Source organism: Callionymus lyra, chromosome 1 (genome assembly GCF_982586985.1).
Source record: "Callionymus lyra chromosome 1, fCalLyr1.hap1.1, whole genome shotgun sequence".
Classification (NCBI taxonomy): domain Eukaryota; kingdom Metazoa; phylum Chordata; class Actinopteri; order Syngnathiformes; family Callionymidae; genus Callionymus; species Callionymus lyra.
The window spans coordinates 53,079,899-53,100,106 of NC_141818.1; the positions used below are offsets into that span (position 1 = coordinate 53,079,899).

General features: G+C 33.5%; 2 protein-coding genes across 2 annotated transcripts; one reads left to right on the plus strand and one right to left on the minus strand.

The window, feature by feature from the left end:
• Window positions 1-880: 880 nt before the first annotated feature.
• ostf1 (osteoclast stimulating factor 1) lies at window positions 881-13,755 on the minus strand. Its single transcript, XM_087812578.1, has 10 exons — window positions 13,575-13,755; window positions 6,972-7,018; window positions 6,136-6,186; window positions 5,967-6,030; window positions 5,839-5,892; window positions 5,189-5,296; window positions 5,076-5,125; window positions 3,068-3,146; window positions 2,910-3,008; window positions 881-1,155 (listed from the first exon to the last, which is right to left on the minus strand). Exons 1-10 carry the CDS (start codon window positions 13,606-13,608, stop codon window positions 1,097-1,099), a joined length of 645 nt encoding a protein of 214 aa, XP_087668704.1. The 5' UTR covers window positions 13,609-13,755; the 3' UTR covers window positions 881-1,096.
• Window positions 13,756-14,621: 866 nt separating this feature from the next.
• nmrk1 (nicotinamide riboside kinase 1) lies at window positions 14,622-20,190 on the plus strand. The gene is made up of 6 exons (XM_087812631.1): window positions 14,622-14,756; window positions 15,997-16,087; window positions 18,827-18,875; window positions 18,936-19,089; window positions 19,861-19,932; window positions 20,004-20,190. Exons 1-6 carry the CDS (start codon window positions 14,728-14,730, stop codon window positions 20,188-20,190), a joined length of 582 nt encoding a protein of 193 aa, XP_087668757.1. The 5' UTR covers window positions 14,622-14,727.
• The last annotated feature ends 18 nt before the right edge of the window (window positions 20,191-20,208 follow it).

Consider the following 20,208-nt stretch of genomic DNA (forward strand, 5'->3'; position numbering starts at 1 on the left):
AATAAAAATCACAAATGACTAATTTATACCTTATTATACATTTGACTTAATTAATTAATCTCTAAACTTTCAAATAAAATGATAAAACGTTTCTTCAAAATCACTTCAGTTCAATAAATTGACTCTAAATTGTAAAAAATTATAGGTATTTAATTTATATTAAACCTTATTAATCACAACTTTATTCTTAAGTGACTAAATTAGAAATGATGTGACTTTATTAATTAAGATGTGTTTAAGTTTTTATGTCTATAGTTCACTTGTTTGGCTTTAAATTAAAAAATATATAATTTTAATGTCACTAGTTATTTAATTTGACTCCAAATTGTAAAGAAATATAGGTATTTAATTTATATTAAACCTTTATTAATCAAAACTTTATTCTTAAGTGACTAAATTTAAAATGTGACTTTATTAATTAAGATGTGTTTAAGTTTTTAATGTCTATAGTTCACTTGTTTGGCTTTAAATTAAAAAAATATATATATAATAATTTTAATGTCACTAAAGTTATTTAATTTGACTCTAAATTGTTTTTATTTACGTTTGAACCTTTTGTTTTATGACTCGTGGTTTAATTTAGTCTCAATGTAATGAAAAAATGTGACTTTACAAAAAGTATCCATTTTTATTTGACTATAGTTTAACTTGAATAACTGTAGTCGTTTCATTTGGTTGTTAATTGTATTTAATATACTTTTTATATCATTTAATTTTGCTCTAAAGTGTAAGAAAAGTGTTTATTTTGCACATGTTCCTGTGAGTCTGGCGAGGTCTGGTAGCAACGCTCGCTTCATGAAGCTCGTGGAGACGCTGTAGCACCGAACGTTTCTGCCTTTTCTGTGTCATCATGTCTGACAATAAACCGTCGCAACGATGCTTCTCTTTATTCAACTCTTTTATTGCAGGTCGACAGGTTTTACCACCGAAGCCACAAATATACAAAACAAGGCACTTTTTATTTCCCGTCGCTGCAGCAGATCCTCCGGACGACGCGTCCCGAGCTTTTGTTAAATAAAAAGGTAACGAAACCAAAGTGTTTTCATCCGAAGCTGGAACTTTAACGAAAACTTCTCCCAGTAGAGACGTCGAGTCCTCAGTCCGAGTCCTCGTCGTCCAGGTAGTCTTCGGCGTTGCTGTGTGTGCGAGTGACGGCTGCGGAGGAGACGCAGTTACACAACCAGGTTCACACTGACGACAACGACACGTGTCGACACAAATGCTTTTACTCGTCTTCGTCGTCTTTGGACGAGTCGCGAGTTTATATTTTAAACATCACATACATTTCTATACACAATAAATACATGTCTCTGGTTATTACAAAGACACCGTTTCTATAAGTGACATCACTCAAAGCCTTGCAGGAGCCGAGGTCTCAAGCACATTTTTACGTTTTTATTTGTCTTTTCGGTCATTTAGACGCTATAACGGTTAAAAACTTCAAATGTAACCAAACGACAAACTTGCTAGCTTAGCTAGTAGCTAACGTTTGTTTGTGTTGAATATTAAAATGTAAACTCAGTAAACCTGATTAAATAAACTTAAAAAACAAGTTAGCTACAAGTACATGAGGCTTTAAACTCATAATTTATGTTAAAAACTTTAATATTAATTTTCAACGACAATGTAAAGTGAAGGACATTTTAAACTGAACGCCATACTTGCTAGCTTAGCTAGTAGCTAACGTTTGTTTATGGTGAATATTCAAATCTAAACTCAGTAAATCTCTGATTAAATAACAAGAAAAAAAAATACAAGTTTGTAACAAGTACGTGAATCTTTAAACTCATAAAAATTAATGTTGAAAACTTAAATATTTATTTTCAACGACAATGTAAAGTGAAGGACCTTTTAAACTGAATGCTAGACTTGCTAACGTTGTTAGCTAGTTTAGGTAGAACTTTATTATTATTATTTATTAGTTTAAACTCAGTAAATCTCTGGTTACATAACAAGTAAAAAATACAAGTTAGTTACAAGTACGTGAGACTTGAAACTTAATAAATAACGATAAAAACTTCGATATATATTTTCAACAGCAATGTAAAGTGAAGGACATTTTAAACTTGCTAGCTTAGCTCGTAGCTAACGTTTGTTTGTTTATGTTAAAGATTCAAATCTAAACTCATAAAATCTCTGATTAAATAACAAGTAAAAAATACAAGTTAGTAACAAGTACGTGAGACTTGAAACTCATAAATCATGTTAAATACTTCAATATATATTTTTAACAACAATGTAAAGTTAAGGACATTTTAAACCTAATGCTACACTTAGCTTAGCTAGAAGCTAACGTTTGTACATTGAGGACGAGATGCAATTAAATAACAAATGAACAATTTACGAGTCAGTTACGAGTCTGTTGAGATCAAAACTCGCAATAAATGAGGCAAAAATGAATTTATATGTTTTAGGAAATGCTACTAATAATACTTGATAGCTTAGCTTGTGGCTAACAGAGTTAGCTGCTGCAGTGACGTGACATTTGTTGGTAAATGTTGAGGATTAGAATCTAAAACTGTTAATTTCTAATTATATAACAAAATAATAGTTTAAAACACAAATGAAGAACATTTATATGACGTGAAAACAGGATGTCGTTGAAAACGTAGAAGTTAAAATAATGAAAATGATGAAATTAATAGGATTTTATAAAACTATTTAACTGATCATGTTTTTATTTTCATGTAAACTTCTCAACACTCGTCAGTCACACTTTACAAACTGGTTTAAACTCGTATTATATTTACGTTTTAGATCAATTCACTTTCAAAACTCAAAAATATGAATTACATTTTTTCCTCTGAGAATTACTTTCAATGGATTTTGGTTTATTTCGTTTTTAAGTAAAGTTTGCAGGAAAAGGAGAATGAAAATGAAAGCAGTGCTGCCCCCTAGTGTCCACTCACCGCTGCCCTGCCTCCTCTTCAGCAGAGACGCACAGTGAGCGTCTGTCGCCATTTCTAGCGCCAACTTGTTCTCGTTGTTCCTGATGTCGGTTCTGGAATCTTCGCGAAAAGACGAACATATTTACGATAAACGACTAGAAAGTTCAAAAGAGACTCACTCTTGTGCAGCAGCATCTCCACGATGTCGGAATAACCTTTCCAGGCGGCGGCGTGAAGCGCCGTGTCTCCCAGTTTGTTCTGGAAGCAAAAGTACAATTAGTTTTATATATTACTAATAAATACACAGCTACTAGCCAAGCTAGCATAGTTATAATTTAAGGTGAAGGACACTTGTTAAAGTTAAGGACAACTTTAAACAAAATGCTATACTTGCTAGCTTAGCTAGTCGCTAACATGTGCATGTATATTTTGAATTAGAATCTATACTCGGTATTTCTCTTATATAAATCATGTCAAAAACTAGCTAAACTAAGCAAGTAAAGCGTTTCATTTAGACGTTGCCATTAAAAAAACATTTTTAACAAGATTTATTCTGAATTTCAACTGAATGGATTTGTTTCAAACTTTAATTTGAAGTAATGTTTGTTATGTAATTTGAGATTCACAGAGATTAGAGTCTAATCTGAAACATACAAACAACTGTTAGCGACTAGCTAAACTAGCAAGTACAATTTTACATTGCCGTTGAAAATGAGTTTTTAAACATTATTTAAGTTTCAAAGTTAATAGACTTATAATGAACTTTAATTTCAAGTTAAGAGATTCACAGAGTTTAGAGTCTAATCTTCAACATATACAAACAACTGTTAGCGACTAGCTAAGCTAGCAAGTATAGCATTTCGTTTAAATGTTGCCACTGAAAAAACGTTTTTTTAACATGATTTTTTCTGAGTTTTCAACTGAATGGATTTGTTGCAAACTTTAATTTAAAGTAATGTCTGTATTTAATATGAGATTCACAGAGTTAAGATTCTAATCTGAAACATACAAACCACTGTTAGCGACTAGCTAAACTAGCAAGTACAGCATTCAGTTTAAAATGTGTTCTTAACTTTACATTGCCGTTGAAAATGAATTTTTTAAACATTATTTAAGTTTCAAAGTTAATGGACTTATAATGAACTTTAATTTTAAGTTAAGAGAATTACAGTAGTTTAGATTCTAATCTTCAAAATATACACGCACATGTTAGCGATTAGCTAAGCTAGCAAGTATAGCATTCAGTTTAAATTTGTCCATCATTTTTATATTGCTGCTGAAAATGAGTTTTTAAACATGATTTAAGTTTCAAAGTTAATGGACTTATAATGAACTTTAATTTTAAGTTAAGAGAATTACAGTAGTTTAGATTCTAATCTTCAAAATATACACGCACATGTTAGCGACTAGCTAAGCTAGCAAGTAAAGCATTCAGTTTAAAATGTGTCCTTAATTTTACATTGCCATTGAAAGTTAGTTTTTGAAACATTATTTAAGTTTTAAAGTTAATAGACTTATAATGAACTTTAATTTAAGAGAATTACAGTAGTTTAGATTCTAATCTTCAAAATATACACGCACATGTTAGCGATTAGCTAAGCTAGCAAGTATAGCATTCAGTTTAAATTTGTCCATCATTTTTATATTGCTGCTGAAAATGAGTTTTTAAACATGATTTAAGTTTCAAAGTTAATGGACTTATAATGAACTTTAAGTTAAGAGAATTACAGAGTATAAATTCTAACCTTTAAAATATACACGCGCATGTTAGCGACTAGCTAAGCTAGCAAGTATAGCATTTCGTTTAAAGTGTCCTTCGCTTTAAATTCATCCAAATTGTATATGTTAGTAAGTTTTTAACAGTATTTCTTATAAGATCTTAGGCTTAAAATACTTTTCACAGACTCTAAACTACCACAAATCAGCAACTAAATCAAACTAAATGCTTGAGACCTTGGCTCCTGCGAGGGTTTGGGTGATATTTATATTGTTTTGTTTATGTATTTCAACAATTCTTCAGGCAGAGTGTAAACAAACGCAGCTGACGAGTAAATAATAGTCGTGTTAAGACGGTTCATTGACCTTTTGACCTGAGGACGTAAAGTTTCAAATGTAAACATTAGTTTCACTGAAGCGTCAAAACAATGAGGTTCATCCGTCGGCCATGTTTGTCGTGGTCACCCTCACCTGCGGGTTGAGCTCGATGTTGGGTTGACTCAGCAGGATCTCCACCACATCTGGAGACAGAACCACATCAGCGTCAAACCTTCTGGTCTCTCGACATGGATGTGTGACGTCACCTTTGTGTCCTCCGTGACATCCCCAGTAGAGGGCGGTGTTTCCCGCCCGGTCAAGGCCGTTGATGCCCACTTTGTTCTCCAGACACTCGCGCAGCCAACTCAGGTTTCCTGGCGGGGTCAGAGGTCGACAGTCGATATTATTTTATTATTAATAATAATAATAATAATAACAATAATAATAATAATAATATGAACAATAACAATAATAATAACAATTATAATAATAACAACAATAATAACAATTATAACAATAATAACATTATAAGAATAATAACAATAACAATAATAATAATAACAATAACAATAATAACAATAATAATAATAACAATAATAATAATAATAACAATAATAACAATCATAACAATAACAATAATAACAACAATAACAATAATAATAACAATAACAATAATAATAACAATAATAACAACAATAACAATAATAATAATAACAATAACAATAATAATAATAACATTACAACAATAATAACAATAATAATAATAACAATAATAATAAAAATAATAACAATTACAATAATAACAATAATAATAATAACAATAAAAATAATAACAATTACAATAATAATAACAATAATAATAACAATAATAACAATCATAATAATAACAATAACAATAATAATAATGGTCTTTCACCTCGTTTGGCTGCTTCATGCATGGGGTTGTCGATGGACTCGGCTCGTTCTGCCACTGAAAGCAACAATGACATCATCACTGAGTGAACGAATGAATGAATGAATGAATGAATGAAGTTAAACTCTCACCATAGTTACTGGGAATGAGTCCCGTCCGTCCTCGACAGGTTCCTTTCCACCAGTTCAGGTCACTCTGGAGAACAAAAGACTCTTTGAAAATCTCTTACCTTTACTTACTTAATGACTGAGAAACAACAAGATTATCGTTTTTTAAGTTACGACTCAATGTTTTTCTCACCGTGTCCGACACGTACAACACGTCGCCTTCTTCAAAGTACAACTCGTCAGGCTGTGAACACACATGTTATACACGTGTTACACACATGTTAGACACGTGTTACACACATGTTATACACATGTTACACACATGTTATACACATGTTACACACATGTTATACACATGTTACAACTTAATCATTAATGTAATAAATACATTTGAAAAACGAGTTTAAATAAATGACAGTCAACACAGAAAAGGTGACATATTGTCTACATTTGGATTTTATATGTTATATATTTTCAAGTTAATAAAACTGAATTGTTAAAAACGATATAATAATATTTGAATTGGAAAAAAGTTAATAATTATATTTTATTATCAAGTAAAAAAGTTGATATAAGAATATGTTAATGAAGAAAGGTTTATAAATATTTTTATTGGGAAAAAATAAAATAATATTTTGACAATAAAAATAAGTTGATGAAGGTAGTATATATATTTTTAAAATACAACTATTTTAATAGTTAAAAACTATTACTATTACTACTATACTTTAATGTCAAGAAAAACAACATCAGTGTAAAGAAACCACCTCTTTATTTAATAATCAAATATATGTTTTCTTGATTAATTCAAGTTTTCAGATGATTTATTACAGTTTGAAATTTAGATACTTATGAAGACATTTTGATGTTTTTGACGAACAATCATCATCTTCATGACACCATGTCCTTCCTCCCTGACCTCTGACCTCTGAGCCGACCCCTACACGTCTGACCTGAAGGCTCTTCGTCTTCAATCCTCTGATCAATGAGAAATTAACTTCGGATCAGGAATGATCTGGATCTACTCACCGTCCGGGGTTCAAAGTTGTACAAAGCTCTGAAGACTTTGACTTGACCTGGAACACAAAGAAACAATATTCAGGTTTTAGTATTATTAGTATTATTAGTATTATTAGTATTATTAGTATTATTAGTATTATTAGTATTATTATTAGTAATATGTTCATCAGTGAGAGTGTGTGTCGACATGAATTCGTTGATACGCTACGTGACCCGAATAGAAGGAACGATAGGATACATCACGATGTATACAGGGTTCAAATTTAACCACAGCAACCACATAACGACTCGCAGTGACCGCCCTCGGCTTATAATCTGTTTGATGATCTACTGACTCCTTCAAGAAACATCTGTGTTTGATGATCTACTGACTCCTTCAAGAAACATCTGTGTTTGATGATCTACTGACTCCTTCAAGAAACATGTGTGTTTGATGATCTACTGACTCCTTCAAGAAACATGTGTGTTTGATGATCTACTGACTCCTTCAAGAAACATCTGTGTTTGATGATCTACTGACTCCTTCAAGAAACATGTGTGTTTGATGATCTACTGACTCCTTCAAGAAACATCTGTGTTTGATGATCTACTGACTCCTTCAAGAAACATGTGTGTTTGATGATCTACTGACTCCTTCAAGAAACATCTGTGTTTGATGATCTACTGACTCCTTCAAGAAACATCTGTGTTTGATGATCTACTGACTCCTTCAAGAAACATGTGTGTTTGATGATCTACTGACTCCTTCAAGAAACATCTGTGTTTGATGATCTACTGACTCCTTCAAGAAACATCTGTGTTTGATGATCTACTGACTCCTTCAAGAAACATCTGTGTTTGATGATCTACTGACTCCTTCAAGAAACATCTGTGTTTGATGATCTACTGACTCCTTCAAGAAACATCTGTGTTTGATGATCTACTGACTCCTTCAATAAACATCTGTGTTTGATGATCTACTGACTCCTTCAAGAAACATCTGTGTTTGATGATCTACTGACTCCTTCAAGAAACATGTGTGTTTGATGATCTACTGACTCCTTCAAGAAACATCTGTGGTTGATGATCTACTGACTCCTTCAAGAAACATCTGTGTTTGATGATCTACTGACTCCTTCAAGAAACATGTGTGTTTGATGATCTACTGACTCCTTCAAGAAACATCTGTGTTTGATGATCTACTGACTCCTTTAAGAAACATCTGTGTTTGATGATCTACTGACTCCTTCAAGATACATCTGTGTTTGATGATCTACTGACTCCTTCAAGAAACATCTGTGTTTGATGATCTACTGACTCCTTCAAGAAACATCTGTGTTTGATGATCTACTGACTCCTTCAAGAAACATCTGTGTTTGATGATCTACTGACTCCTTCAAGAAACATCTGTGTTTGATGATCTACTGACTCCTTCAAGAAACATCTGTGTTTGATGATCTACTGACTCCTTCAAGAAACATCTGTGTTTGATGATCTACTGACTCCTTCAAGAAACATCTGTGGTTGATGATCTACTGACTCCTTCAAGAAACATCTGTGTTTGATGATCTACTGACTCCTTCAAGAAACATGTGTGTTTGATGATCTACTGACTCCTTCAAGAAACATCTGTGTTTGATGATCTACTGACTCCTTTAAGAAACATCTGTGTTTGATGATCTACTGACTCCTTCAAGATACATCTGTGTTTGATGATCTACTGACTCCTTCAATAAACATCTGTGTTTGATGATCTACTGACTCCTTCAAGAAACATCTGTGTTTGATGATCTACTGACTCCTTCAAGATACATCTGTGTTTGATGATCTACTGACTCCTTCAAGAAACATCTGTGTTTGATGATCTACTGACTCCTTCAAGAAACATCTGTGTTTGATGATCTACTGACTCCTTCAAGAAACATCTGTGTTTGATGATCTACTGACTCCTTCAAGAAACATCTATGTTTGATGATCTACTGACTCCTTCAAGAAACATGTGTGTTTGATGATCTACTGACTCCTTCAAGAAACATCTGTGTTTGATGATCTACTGACTCCTTCAAGAAACATCTCAAGACACTTTTATATGAGCTTTTCCTTGATTCTCTGAGACTCTTGTGTTTGTCTCTGTGTTTTCTTGATCTTTTAAATACATATTTTAACTGTTTATAGTTTACTTCACTTTACTTGTGGTGAGAGTTTCTTCAAATCCGACACATTTAAATGATAAACTAGACGCACAAATCCTCAACATTATGTTTGCGTCTCCATACAGTCCAACATTCAAACTGATCCAGACGAGTCTCAACAGACAGACTCGTGATTGTTTCTTCTTCTTCTTCTTCTTCTTCTTCTTCTCCTCCACAGAGGCAGCAGCTCTGCACACAAGTCGTCTCTGTTGCAGACACAGGTCGACTCATGTTCACACGGACCTGCTCGGACTCGTTCACTCGCTTCACTCCAGGCTTCACTCTGAGCACACATTTAACTACGACTACGGTTGGGTGTCGTCGTGTTTCAATCCAACAACAACAACAACAACAAACCTCTTCATCGAACCTCTCGTTCAAACACAAAACAAGCCTCGTCCTGTTTTATCCACAAACACTGAAACTGTTGCAACCAAAACATCACTTTGATCCTCTTAAAACTCACCGTACATGTTGAACACGCGTGTTATACAAGTTGACATGTAGTAAAAAACATACAAATACAACGGCATCGTTTAACTTCATAACATGGTAATTACAGGTGAAAGAAAATATTCATTAATTTTTTTTCCGCTTTATCCCTTGTGGGGGTCGCGGGGAGCTGGAATCTATCCCAGTATCATAGGGCGAGAGGCAGGGGACACCCTGGACAGGACGCCAGTCTGTCTCAGGACACACAAAGACAGACAACCATTCACACACACACTCATACCTACGGACAATTTCCCCACAAGTTGTCAATCAACCTCTGTATGTTTCTGGACTGTGGGAGGAAACCGGAGTGTCCGGAGTAAACCCACGCAACACAACATAACATACTAACTACACACAGAAAGGTCACGAGTTGACTCGGCCTGGAAGCGAACCAGCAACCTTCTTATTGTGAGGCGACCGCGCTAACCAGTGTAAGAAAATATTGATACTCTAAAATATTAAGATACTGTATTAATATTCAAAAGCACCGCATTGTTTCAAATATTCACTCTTTCTGTTCATATTTGTGTTGCAATTAAACTTCTGGCCTCTAGATGGCAGCAGTCGTTACGTCCTCTGAAACGAAAGGAACAACTTAATAGTACTAAATCCCGGTAATGACTGAGGACGAGAGGATACAGTGGAGACAAGCAGCTTTTAAAGATGATGTTTGGACATAGTCAAATGTGAATAAAATATATAACATTTATTTGTATTTACAATTAACATGCCAAAATTCATGCCATTTTTTTTTTTAAATTTTGTGTTGCAATTACATTTCTGGCCACTAGATGGAAGATGGAATAATTAAATACTGGCGATGACTGAGGACGAGAGGATACAGTGACAACACACAACACAACACCAGAGTCAAGTACTGGACAATACTACACATATATACTTGTTACTACACTATCACAACACAAGAGTCAAGTACTAGACAATACTACACATATATCCTTGTTACTACACGATCACAACACCAGAGTCAAGTACTGGACAATACTACACATATATACTTGTTACTACACTATCACAACACAAGAGTCAAGTACTGGACAATACTACACATATATACTTGTTACTACACTATCACAACACCAGAGTCAAGTACTGGACAATACTACACATATATACTTGTTACTACACTATCACAACACCAGAGTCAAGTACTGGACAATACTACACATATATCCTTGTTACTACACTATCACAACACCAGAGTCAAGTACTGGACAATACTACACATATATACTTGTTACTACACTATCACAACACCAGAGTCAAGTACTGGAAAATACTACACATATATACTTGCTACTACACTATCACAACACAAGAGTCAAGTACTAGACAATACTACACATATATCCTTGTTACTACACTATCACAACACCAGAGTCAAGTACTGGACAATACTACACATATATACTTGTTACTACACTATCACAACACAAGAGTCAAGTACTGGACAATACTACACATATATACTTGTTACTACACTATCACAACACCAGAGTCAAGTACTGGACAATACTACAAATATATCCTTGTTACTACACTATCACAACACCAGAGTCAAGTACTGGACAATACTACACATATATCCTTGTTACTACACTATCACAACACCAGAGTCAAGTACTGGACGATACTACACATATATACTTGTTACTACACTATCACAACACCAGAGTCAAGTACTGGACAATACTACACATATATACTTGTTACTACACTATCACAACACCAGAGTCAAGTACTGGACAATACTACAAATATATACTTGTTACCACAGTATCAAGATTAGCGTATTGTTGACCCTGTATCATGATATCGTATCAAAAGATTCTTGACAATACACAGCAACATAGCAATAAATATTTAAACTGTAAATTATTTACTCAGACAGACTTTTATTGACATGTTTTTAATCCGAGTTCTACGTCGTATTAACGTCCGTTCAAACTCAGCAATATAAAAAAAAAAACACATCTCCCTCCCTCTCAGTGAACTCATCACTCCATCTGTGAGCTCCAAGCAATTTTAACTGTCATGTCATATATTATTGAAAAGTGTTTTTCTTGTTGACTTTGATTTTTTTTTTGGGAAGTAGTATTTGCAGAAGTTATGGAGTCGACAGTAACGACAGTTGAGTTCAAACTATACTTTTAAAATGTTCTTATATACGTTATATGTTCTTATGTTAGAATCAACCTTCAAGAAGTTTTTATGAACGTTAAGAAAAGTTTTCGTGAAGTAAAGATAAAAACACGATACACAACATTATCAGTCGAGTCTCAAACAAAAACACTATTAAACCATCAGAGTTTTAACTACACATAGAACACGTTTATAAGTCGAACCTTCGAGTGTCATTTGAGACGGTTAATGGTCGTCATGGCAACACCAGAGACAGATAAAGCTCTGATGACCACCTGCTTCAAAGTTTAAAAAAAAGAAGAACAGAAGGTAATAACAAACTGATGATCGGAGGAGAGGAAACTTGTCGTTCCCTTTAATGTTGACGTGGAAGTTAGATTTAAATTCATTAAATATTGGACGATGATACATAAAAGTCTAACGAGGTTCTGGGTTTTTTTCACTAAAGGAGAACAAAAGTGCAACAAAACTGACTCCATTTTCAATAAAAACTAACTTTTTTAATTAATTTAATTTGCACTGATTTTCAAAACTCCTGTCTTTTCCAAAAAAGTTTATTATTATTACTTCCACAAATTATTTGACATGTTAAAGTCATCAAATCCCAAATATTTATAGGATTATGTAAAACTGGTTTATGAATCCACAGCTTTAGGTTGTTTTTTACACATTAATTAAGCAAATACTAAACCTTACTTTCCACTGTATTTAATATTCTTATTTTTGTGTCTTTTTCTACTCCTTGTGTCCTGAATGGGAATTTTGATGTTTTTAATATAAAAACTTTTTTCTTTTTTTTACCATTGGCTTGAATAATCATATTTAAATGAATAATATATATTAATTAACTCACAGAAAAAAAACTATTAATTAACTCTATTATTATCTACTTCATATATTTCATTTTTTAAATATTATCCACCAAAAACTAGACTATTTACGAGTCTATTTACTATTTTAATTCCAATGTTTCGACCAGTGAATTAATCGTGGTTTAAACTAACAAACTGTGATGTTTATTTATTAATATAAAATAAATATTAGAGACTAAAATTAGTTGTATTTGGACAAAGACTGCATTTTCTCTGACGTAACCGTCGCCTGTTCCTGTTACACATAGAACTAAACCTTTTTTTGTTGCAAAATCTGCAAAAAACATGCATTTTTATGCTTCTGTCGTGAAATTTTTCCCATTTCTTTGCCACACCTTCTTCTCAGAGTGAAAGTTTCCTCGAGGTCGAGACTTCACTCGCTTACATGGAACGTTTAGACATCAGAACCAGAACTGAAACATTTAAAATATACTTTAAATTAAACCCACAGAAGTCATAAGACATTTACAAATGTTAGTTTGTGTTAAAGCTGCAGGAAAACAAAATGTGTCGTTTGGTTTTTGGAGAAAAAAAATCTTCTGCAGGAATTCAAGAAAAACACTTGACATGAAAGTTGAAATGGGTCAGTGAACGTTACATCATCTTGACCTCTGACACACACACACACACACACACACACACACACACACACACACACACACACACACATAGAAACACACACAGAAACAGGGAAGTGACAGGCCTTCTTCCCAGTTCATCCAAAATTAAAAATAACAAGTTTGTTCCTGTAAATTCCTGCACTATAGCGTCGTATTCTTTAAAAAACGCAGTTTTCTCCTCATTTCTTCCACTTTCTTCTCCAACATTCTCGCTCAAACCAACGACGCTTCGCAAACAAGACGTTTTTTTCAACGCGAGCATCAAGCTATAAAATCCTCTTCCGGTCTCACCTGGTTTGGCGGGTTTAGGAGGAGGCTTCGACATGTTGTGGAGTTTTGGCAACTTTTGGGTGTTTTTTGTCGCGGTTGAGACTCGACGCAGCAGCAGAAGGTGAAGAACGAAGATCGTGAAGATCGTGAAGAACGTAAAGCTCCCGATGAGGAAGTTCAGCAGCGCCGCCAGCGACACGGAAAAGTGCCTGTGCGCATGCGCTGGAGAACACTAAACTAAATAAAATAAACAAATTGAAATTCGATATATCGTTACAATTATTAGTATTTCTTAATTTGTATGTGTTTTTTTACTCCTTGGGTCCCGAATGGTAATTCTGATATTTTTAATATAAAAACTTTATTATATTTTTTTTTTTACCATTGGCTTAAATAATCGTATTTAAATGAATAACATTAATTAACTCACAGAAGAAAAAAAAAAAAATTAACGCTATTATTAGCTACTTCATAAATTTCGTTTTTAAAATATTATGCACCAAAAACTAGACTATTTACGAGTCTATTTTAATTTCAATGTTGCGACCAGTGAATTAATGCGTGGTTAAAACTAACAAACTGTAATGTTTATTTATTAATGTAAAACATAAAATGTTTATTTATTAATATGATCGTAGAAATAATAGATTATCATTCAAATCGAACGGGTTTTCTGTCTCTTTTTCTAATTATTTTGATGAAAAATAGCAATAATGCGGACTCTTAAATAAAATAAACCGTTTGTTTTCTTTGAACTATTAATTGATAAATATTATTGAACATTTGCTGATGATTTGTTCAAAGCACAGGCTCGATAACATAGAATCACCCGCTTTAACTACAAGTCCCAGAATGCACCACAAGGAGTCGATATTTGGTTGAATTTTAATATACTTTCTATTAAACGTCATCAGATTCAGGACTTGAAAAAAGATAATCTTGTTTGTCCAATAAAATAATATCGTGTTTTTAATTATTAGTCTTTTAATTTTAAAGGTCCCACGAGTGTGACGTCATTACTCAGCAGCCAATCAGGAGCGCTGTGTCCCGGAAGTCGAGTCGTCGTTGCAGCATCTCTTCGTACTTTGAGTTGTTGAGGTTTTAAAACTCACTTAGATCTTTATTTTACTTTATAAAAGTTATTTTTAAACTTTTAATTGAGTGAGAAGAACAAATGAAGAAGCTCGTCATTGGAGTTGGCGGGTGAGTTACTTTATTCTGGATAAAAAAACATTTTAAGTTGAGTTTTCGACTTTTGTCAACTTTACTTTTATTAAGTTTAGCAGAAAAGTTCTTAAACTGGACTTAGTTTTTGTTTCATTTGAGTCCATGTTGTTTGCAGAACGAACTAAGTAAACCTAACACGTGACAAATGCCTGCAGCCGCTGATAAGTGGATCACGTGACCTCGAAACGTTGAATATCTGTGTTTTTAGCGATTTTAAAGTTTATTAATTAATGACATTTACTTTACATTTTAGAAGAACATTAAACTACTTTATTAAGCACAACTGTCAAACCATTAACACACTTTATTGTGAATTTATTTTAACATTCTGTAAATATATGGTATGTTTAATCTTATTTTATTATATGTTATCTTTTAATTTATTTATTTTTTATTTCTACATTTGCACAATATTGTATTATTTAAATTGTATTTATTTGTGTTTGACTTTGATATGTGTATTTCTATTTAATTTTTGAACTGTGAGATCAACAACGTATACATCTATTATATATATCTATATCTATATTTATAGATATAGATATATAGTGTTTTTTAATGTATCATTACATTTATGTAAAGTCTTCTTATACTTCTTCATTAGATGTGTTTTTACTCTTTTATTTTTCAGTTCTTAACTATTTGTTTTTAACCTGTTAAAGTTATATATTTAACTTGAATAACGTTTTTTTATTGATATTTTCATTTCTGCTAGAAACATTTTTTATTACTATTAACTTTGGGTGTGTATAAACAAGGATACTGCGATACAATATGTATCACGATACAGGGGCAACGTTACAATATATTGTGATACTGTAGTAACAAGGTTATATAGTGTAGTATTATATATTTGTTTTCAAACCTAAATATGTCCAAACATCAGCTTCAAAGGTGCTGGACTCACTGTATCCTCTCGTCCTCAGTCACTGCATGATCTCAAGGGATTTAATTTATTTTAAAAAGCTTTAAAAAGCTCTTTCAAAAAATTTAAAACACTTTATTGAACTGAAACCACAAAAGAACAATTAAAAAAACTACAGTGTTGTTGGATAAAGATAAAGTATCTCAATATATCACTGTATGGATATATTTTCTAACGCACTCATCATCAAACAACACTGAGAATGTCACAAAAATTGAGTAGAATCCTGAATTAAAACTGTCAGTCAAAGTAACATTTGTAGTTATTGTGTGTATCTTCTCGTCTTCTCAGGATGACCAACGGAGGAAAGTCTACTCTTGCCAGGAGTTTACAGCAGAAGATTAGCAACAGCTGCGTCATCGCTCAGGATACCTTCTTCAAGGTATGGAGGGTTTAAGATAAGATAAGATGGATGTGAAGAATGAAAATGTGCTGAGTCTCAAATCACATACTTGCGTACTCAAAGTTAGTATTTTTAGTGCATAAGTGCGTCTCAATTCTTAGTATATAAATGTAGTGCTCCATACACACTAGATTGTTACTAAAACACACACAAAACTGAGTATGAATCGATGGACACTTTCTACACTAAACGGCTCCATCTTAGTGACGTTTTAAACGGAAGTTACATCATATATATATATATATATATATATATATATATATATATTCATATACTTACAGGTGTATTTTCAGCAGCAGTAGAAGGACGACACGTCTTCGGCGCTGATACCAGCTTAAATATCTCACGAATATTTCAATTCTCATATTTTTTATTTTTTTATTTTTCCAAACTTGCAAAACATGCTGCCAGCAGGTGGCGATAGTGTTCCTACAGCTGGTTGAAATCATCCTTAAATAGTAGTAGAAGAAGAAGCTGTTGCGTCATTTCCTGTTAGTGTGTAGCAGCAGAGTTTGATTTGAGACGTACTATCTGTGGAGGATTAGTTACTAGTTAGTACGTACACTATCCTGATGCATACTAACTTCTAGTATACTAAGAGAAGTATGTTTGAGACATACTATCTGTGGAGGATTAGTTACTAGTTAGTACGTACACTATCCTGATGATACTAACTTCTTGTATACTAAGAGAAGTATGCGATTTGAGACATACTATCTGTGGAGGATTAGTTACTAGTTAGTACGTACACTATCCTGATGCATACTATCTTCTAGTATACTAAGAAAAGTATGTGATTTGAGACATACTATCTGTGGAGGATTAGTTACTAGTTAGTACGTACACTATCCTGATGATACTAACTTCTAGTATACTAAGAGAAGTATGTTTGAGACATACTATCTGTGGAGGATTAGTTACTAGTTAGTACATACACTATCCTGAGGCATACTAACTTCTAGTATACTAAGAGAAGTATGTTTGAGACATACTATCTGTGGAGGATTAGTTACTAGTTAGTACGTACACTATCCTGATGATACTAACTTCTAGTATACTAAGAGAAGTATGTTTGAGACATACTATCTGTGGAGGATTAGTTACTAGTTAGTACATACACTATCCTGAGGCATACTAACTTCTAGTATACTAAGAGAAGTATGTTTGAGACATACTATCTGTGGAGGATTAGTTACTAGTTAGTACGTACACTATCCTGATGCATACTAACTTCTAGTATACTAAGAGAAGTATGTGATTTGAGACATACTATCTGTGGAGGATTAGTTACTAGTTAGTACGTACACTATCCTGATGATACTAACTTCTAGTATACTAAGAGAAGTATGTTTGAGACATACTATCTGTGGAGGATTAGTTACTAGTTAGTACATACACTATCCTGAGGCATACTAACTTCTAGTATACTAAGAGAAGTATGTGATTTGAGACATACTATCTGTGGAGGATTAGTTACTAGTTAGTACATACACTATCCTGAGGCATACTAACTTCTAGTATACTAAGAGAAGTATGTGATTTGAGACATACTATCTGTGGAGGATTAGTTACTAGTTAGTACATACACTATCCTGAGGCATACTAACTTCTAGTATACTAAGAGAAGTATGTGATTTGAGACATACTATCTGTGGAGGATTAGTTACTAGTTAGTACATACACTATCCTGAGGCATACTAACTTCTAGTATACTAAGAGAAGTATGTGATTTGAGACATACTATCTGTGGAGGATTAGTTACTAGTTAGTACATACACTATCCTGATGATACTAACTTCTAGTATACTAAGAGAAGTATGTGATTTGAGACATACTATCTGTGGAGGATTAGTTACTAGTTAGTACATACACTATCCTGAGGCATACTAACTTCTAGTATACTAAGAGAAGTATGTTTGAGACATACTATCTGTGGAGGATTAGTTACTAGTTAGTACGTACACTATCCTGATACATACTAACTTCTAGTATACTAAGAGAAGTATGTTTGAGACATACTATCTGTGGAGGATTAGTTACTAGTTAGTACGTACACTATCCTGATGCATACTAACTTCTAGTATACTAAGAGAAGTATGTTTGAGACATACTATCTGTGGAGGATTAGTTACTAGTTAGTACGTACACTATCCTGATGCATACTATCTTCTAGTATACTAAGAGAAGTATGTTTGAGACATACTATCTGTGGAGGATTAGTTACTAGTTAGTACGTACACTATCCTGATGCATACTATCTTCTAGTATACTAAGAGAAGTATGTTTGAGACATACTATCTGTGGAGGATTAGTTACTAGTTAGTACGTACACTATCCTGATGCATACTATCTTCTAGTATACTAAGAGAAGTATGTGATTTGAGACATACTATCTGTGGAGGATTAGTTACTAGTTAGTACGTACACTATCCTGATGATACTAACTTCTAGTATACTAAGAGAAGTATGTTTGAGACATACTATCTGTGGAGGATTAGTTACTAGTTAGTACATACACTATCCTGAGGCATACTAACTTCTAGTATACTAAGAGAAGTATGTTTGAGACATACTATCTGTGGAGGATTAGTTACTAGTTAGTACGTACACTATCCTGATGCATACTAACTTCTAGTACACTAAGAGAAGTATGTGAGACACAGCACTGGATTCGAACTCAAAGAATGAACGCCTGTGACGACAGTTTCTCGTCCTCAGGACGACGCTGTGGTTCCGGTGGACGATCGAGGCTTCAAACAGTACGACGGTGAGTCCGATCCATCAATATCTGTCGCCGGTTCTGAGTCGTTGCTTCTGTGTCGACCAGTGCTGGACGCTCTGCACATGGACCGCATGATGAGTCGGGTGCAGTCGTGGCGGCGAGACCCGGTTTCTTTCCTGAAGGAACAATCCATCGAGGTGGACTCTGAGAGTGACACGTTTGTTCTGATCGTGGAAGGATTTCTGATCTTCAACCACAGGTAGAACAGACGATACTTTTACTATCAGTGACTTCAGAATTAAACTTTTTTAATGTTGAAACTTTGAATTTATTTAGTGAAATGTTGTTTTTTGGAAGCATAGAATTGTTTTTTTTAACATTTGAATCTAATAATGTCCATTTTTAAAGGTTGTTTTTTATTGAGTAATTGAATTGTCCTTTATTATTATTTTTTTTACATAAAGTTTGACCTTCGTCTTCCAATTATTCAAAAACGAATGTTCTAAATTCGATATTTTAAAATTCATAGTCATTTTAATTCAATATAACATCATGAAATCATCATAAAATGGCTGAAGTTTGGATCCAGTAGCTCGGGGCTCTATTACTTCTGTCTGGTGTCTTTATTATACACATTTTTATACGGAATTTAATTCTAAATTTAAATGCTAAGGATTAAAAATATTAAATGTATGGGTTTTATTTATGAATTATTGGTATAAGAATATTAAAGTCTGTTGTAAAAATTAATAGTTTTTTTTTTCGTGTAAAAAAAAAAATCAAATGCTGAGTAAAAATTTCCAAAACAATCATTAAATTATTAAACCAAAAATTAAACCTTTCAATAGAGAAATTTGAATTAAATCATACAAATAAATGATATTATTGAAAAAAAAAAAAAATCCTTTAAAAAATTGGAAAGTTTCAACTTTTAAATTCAACTATTCAATATTTGATGAAATTTAAAGAATGTTATGAATAAAATAATCTGAGTTCTTCTCCAACAAACGTCGCTCGATCTCGCCGACAGGCCTTTGAACGAACTCTTCCACACGAGATACTTCCTGGAGATCTCGTACGACGAGTGCAAGCTGAGACGAAGGCGAGTCCTGATCATCAGCACCAAGTCTGGACAAAGATCTGATCCAAACCGGTTCCTTCTCTTGCTAACAGCTCCAGGGTTTACACGCCTCCAGACCTCCCCGGGTACTTCGACGGTCACGTGTGGCCCATGTTCGTCCGGAACCGTCGCGAGATGGAGGAGGTCGTGTCGGGCATCGGTGAGGTCGACTCGCAGCGTCCGTCGACGTCCGGAGAGAAAGAAAAGTTTGTCTCCGTCAGTGTTTTTAGACGGATCTAAGTCAAGAGAAGAACTCGT

Bases quoted from the DNA above. Each gene is read 5' to 3' on its own strand.
- ostf1 (XM_087812578.1), bottom strand. From the start codon at position 13,608: ATGTCGAAGCCTCCTCCTAAACCCGCCAAACCAG. The intron at 6,187-6,971 runs GTGAGTAGATCC...GTGTGTTCACAG, and splicing joins ACAACTTTGAACCCCGGACG to CCTGACGAGTTGTACTTTGA. The intron at 3,147-5,075 runs GTGAGGGTGACC...TTTTGCTTCCAG, and splicing joins ACATCGAGCTCAACCCGCAG to AACAAACTGGGAGACACGGC.
- nmrk1 (XM_087812631.1), top strand. From the start codon at position 14,728: ATGAAGAAGCTCGTCATTGGAGTTGGCGG. The intron at 18,876-18,935 runs GTGAGTCCGATC...TGTGTCGACCAG, and splicing joins AGGCTTCAAACAGTACGACG to TGCTGGACGCTCTGCACATG. The intron at 19,933-20,003 runs GCGAGTCCTGAT...TCTTGCTAACAG, and splicing joins GAGTGCAAGCTGAGACGAAG to CTCCAGGGTTTACACGCCTC.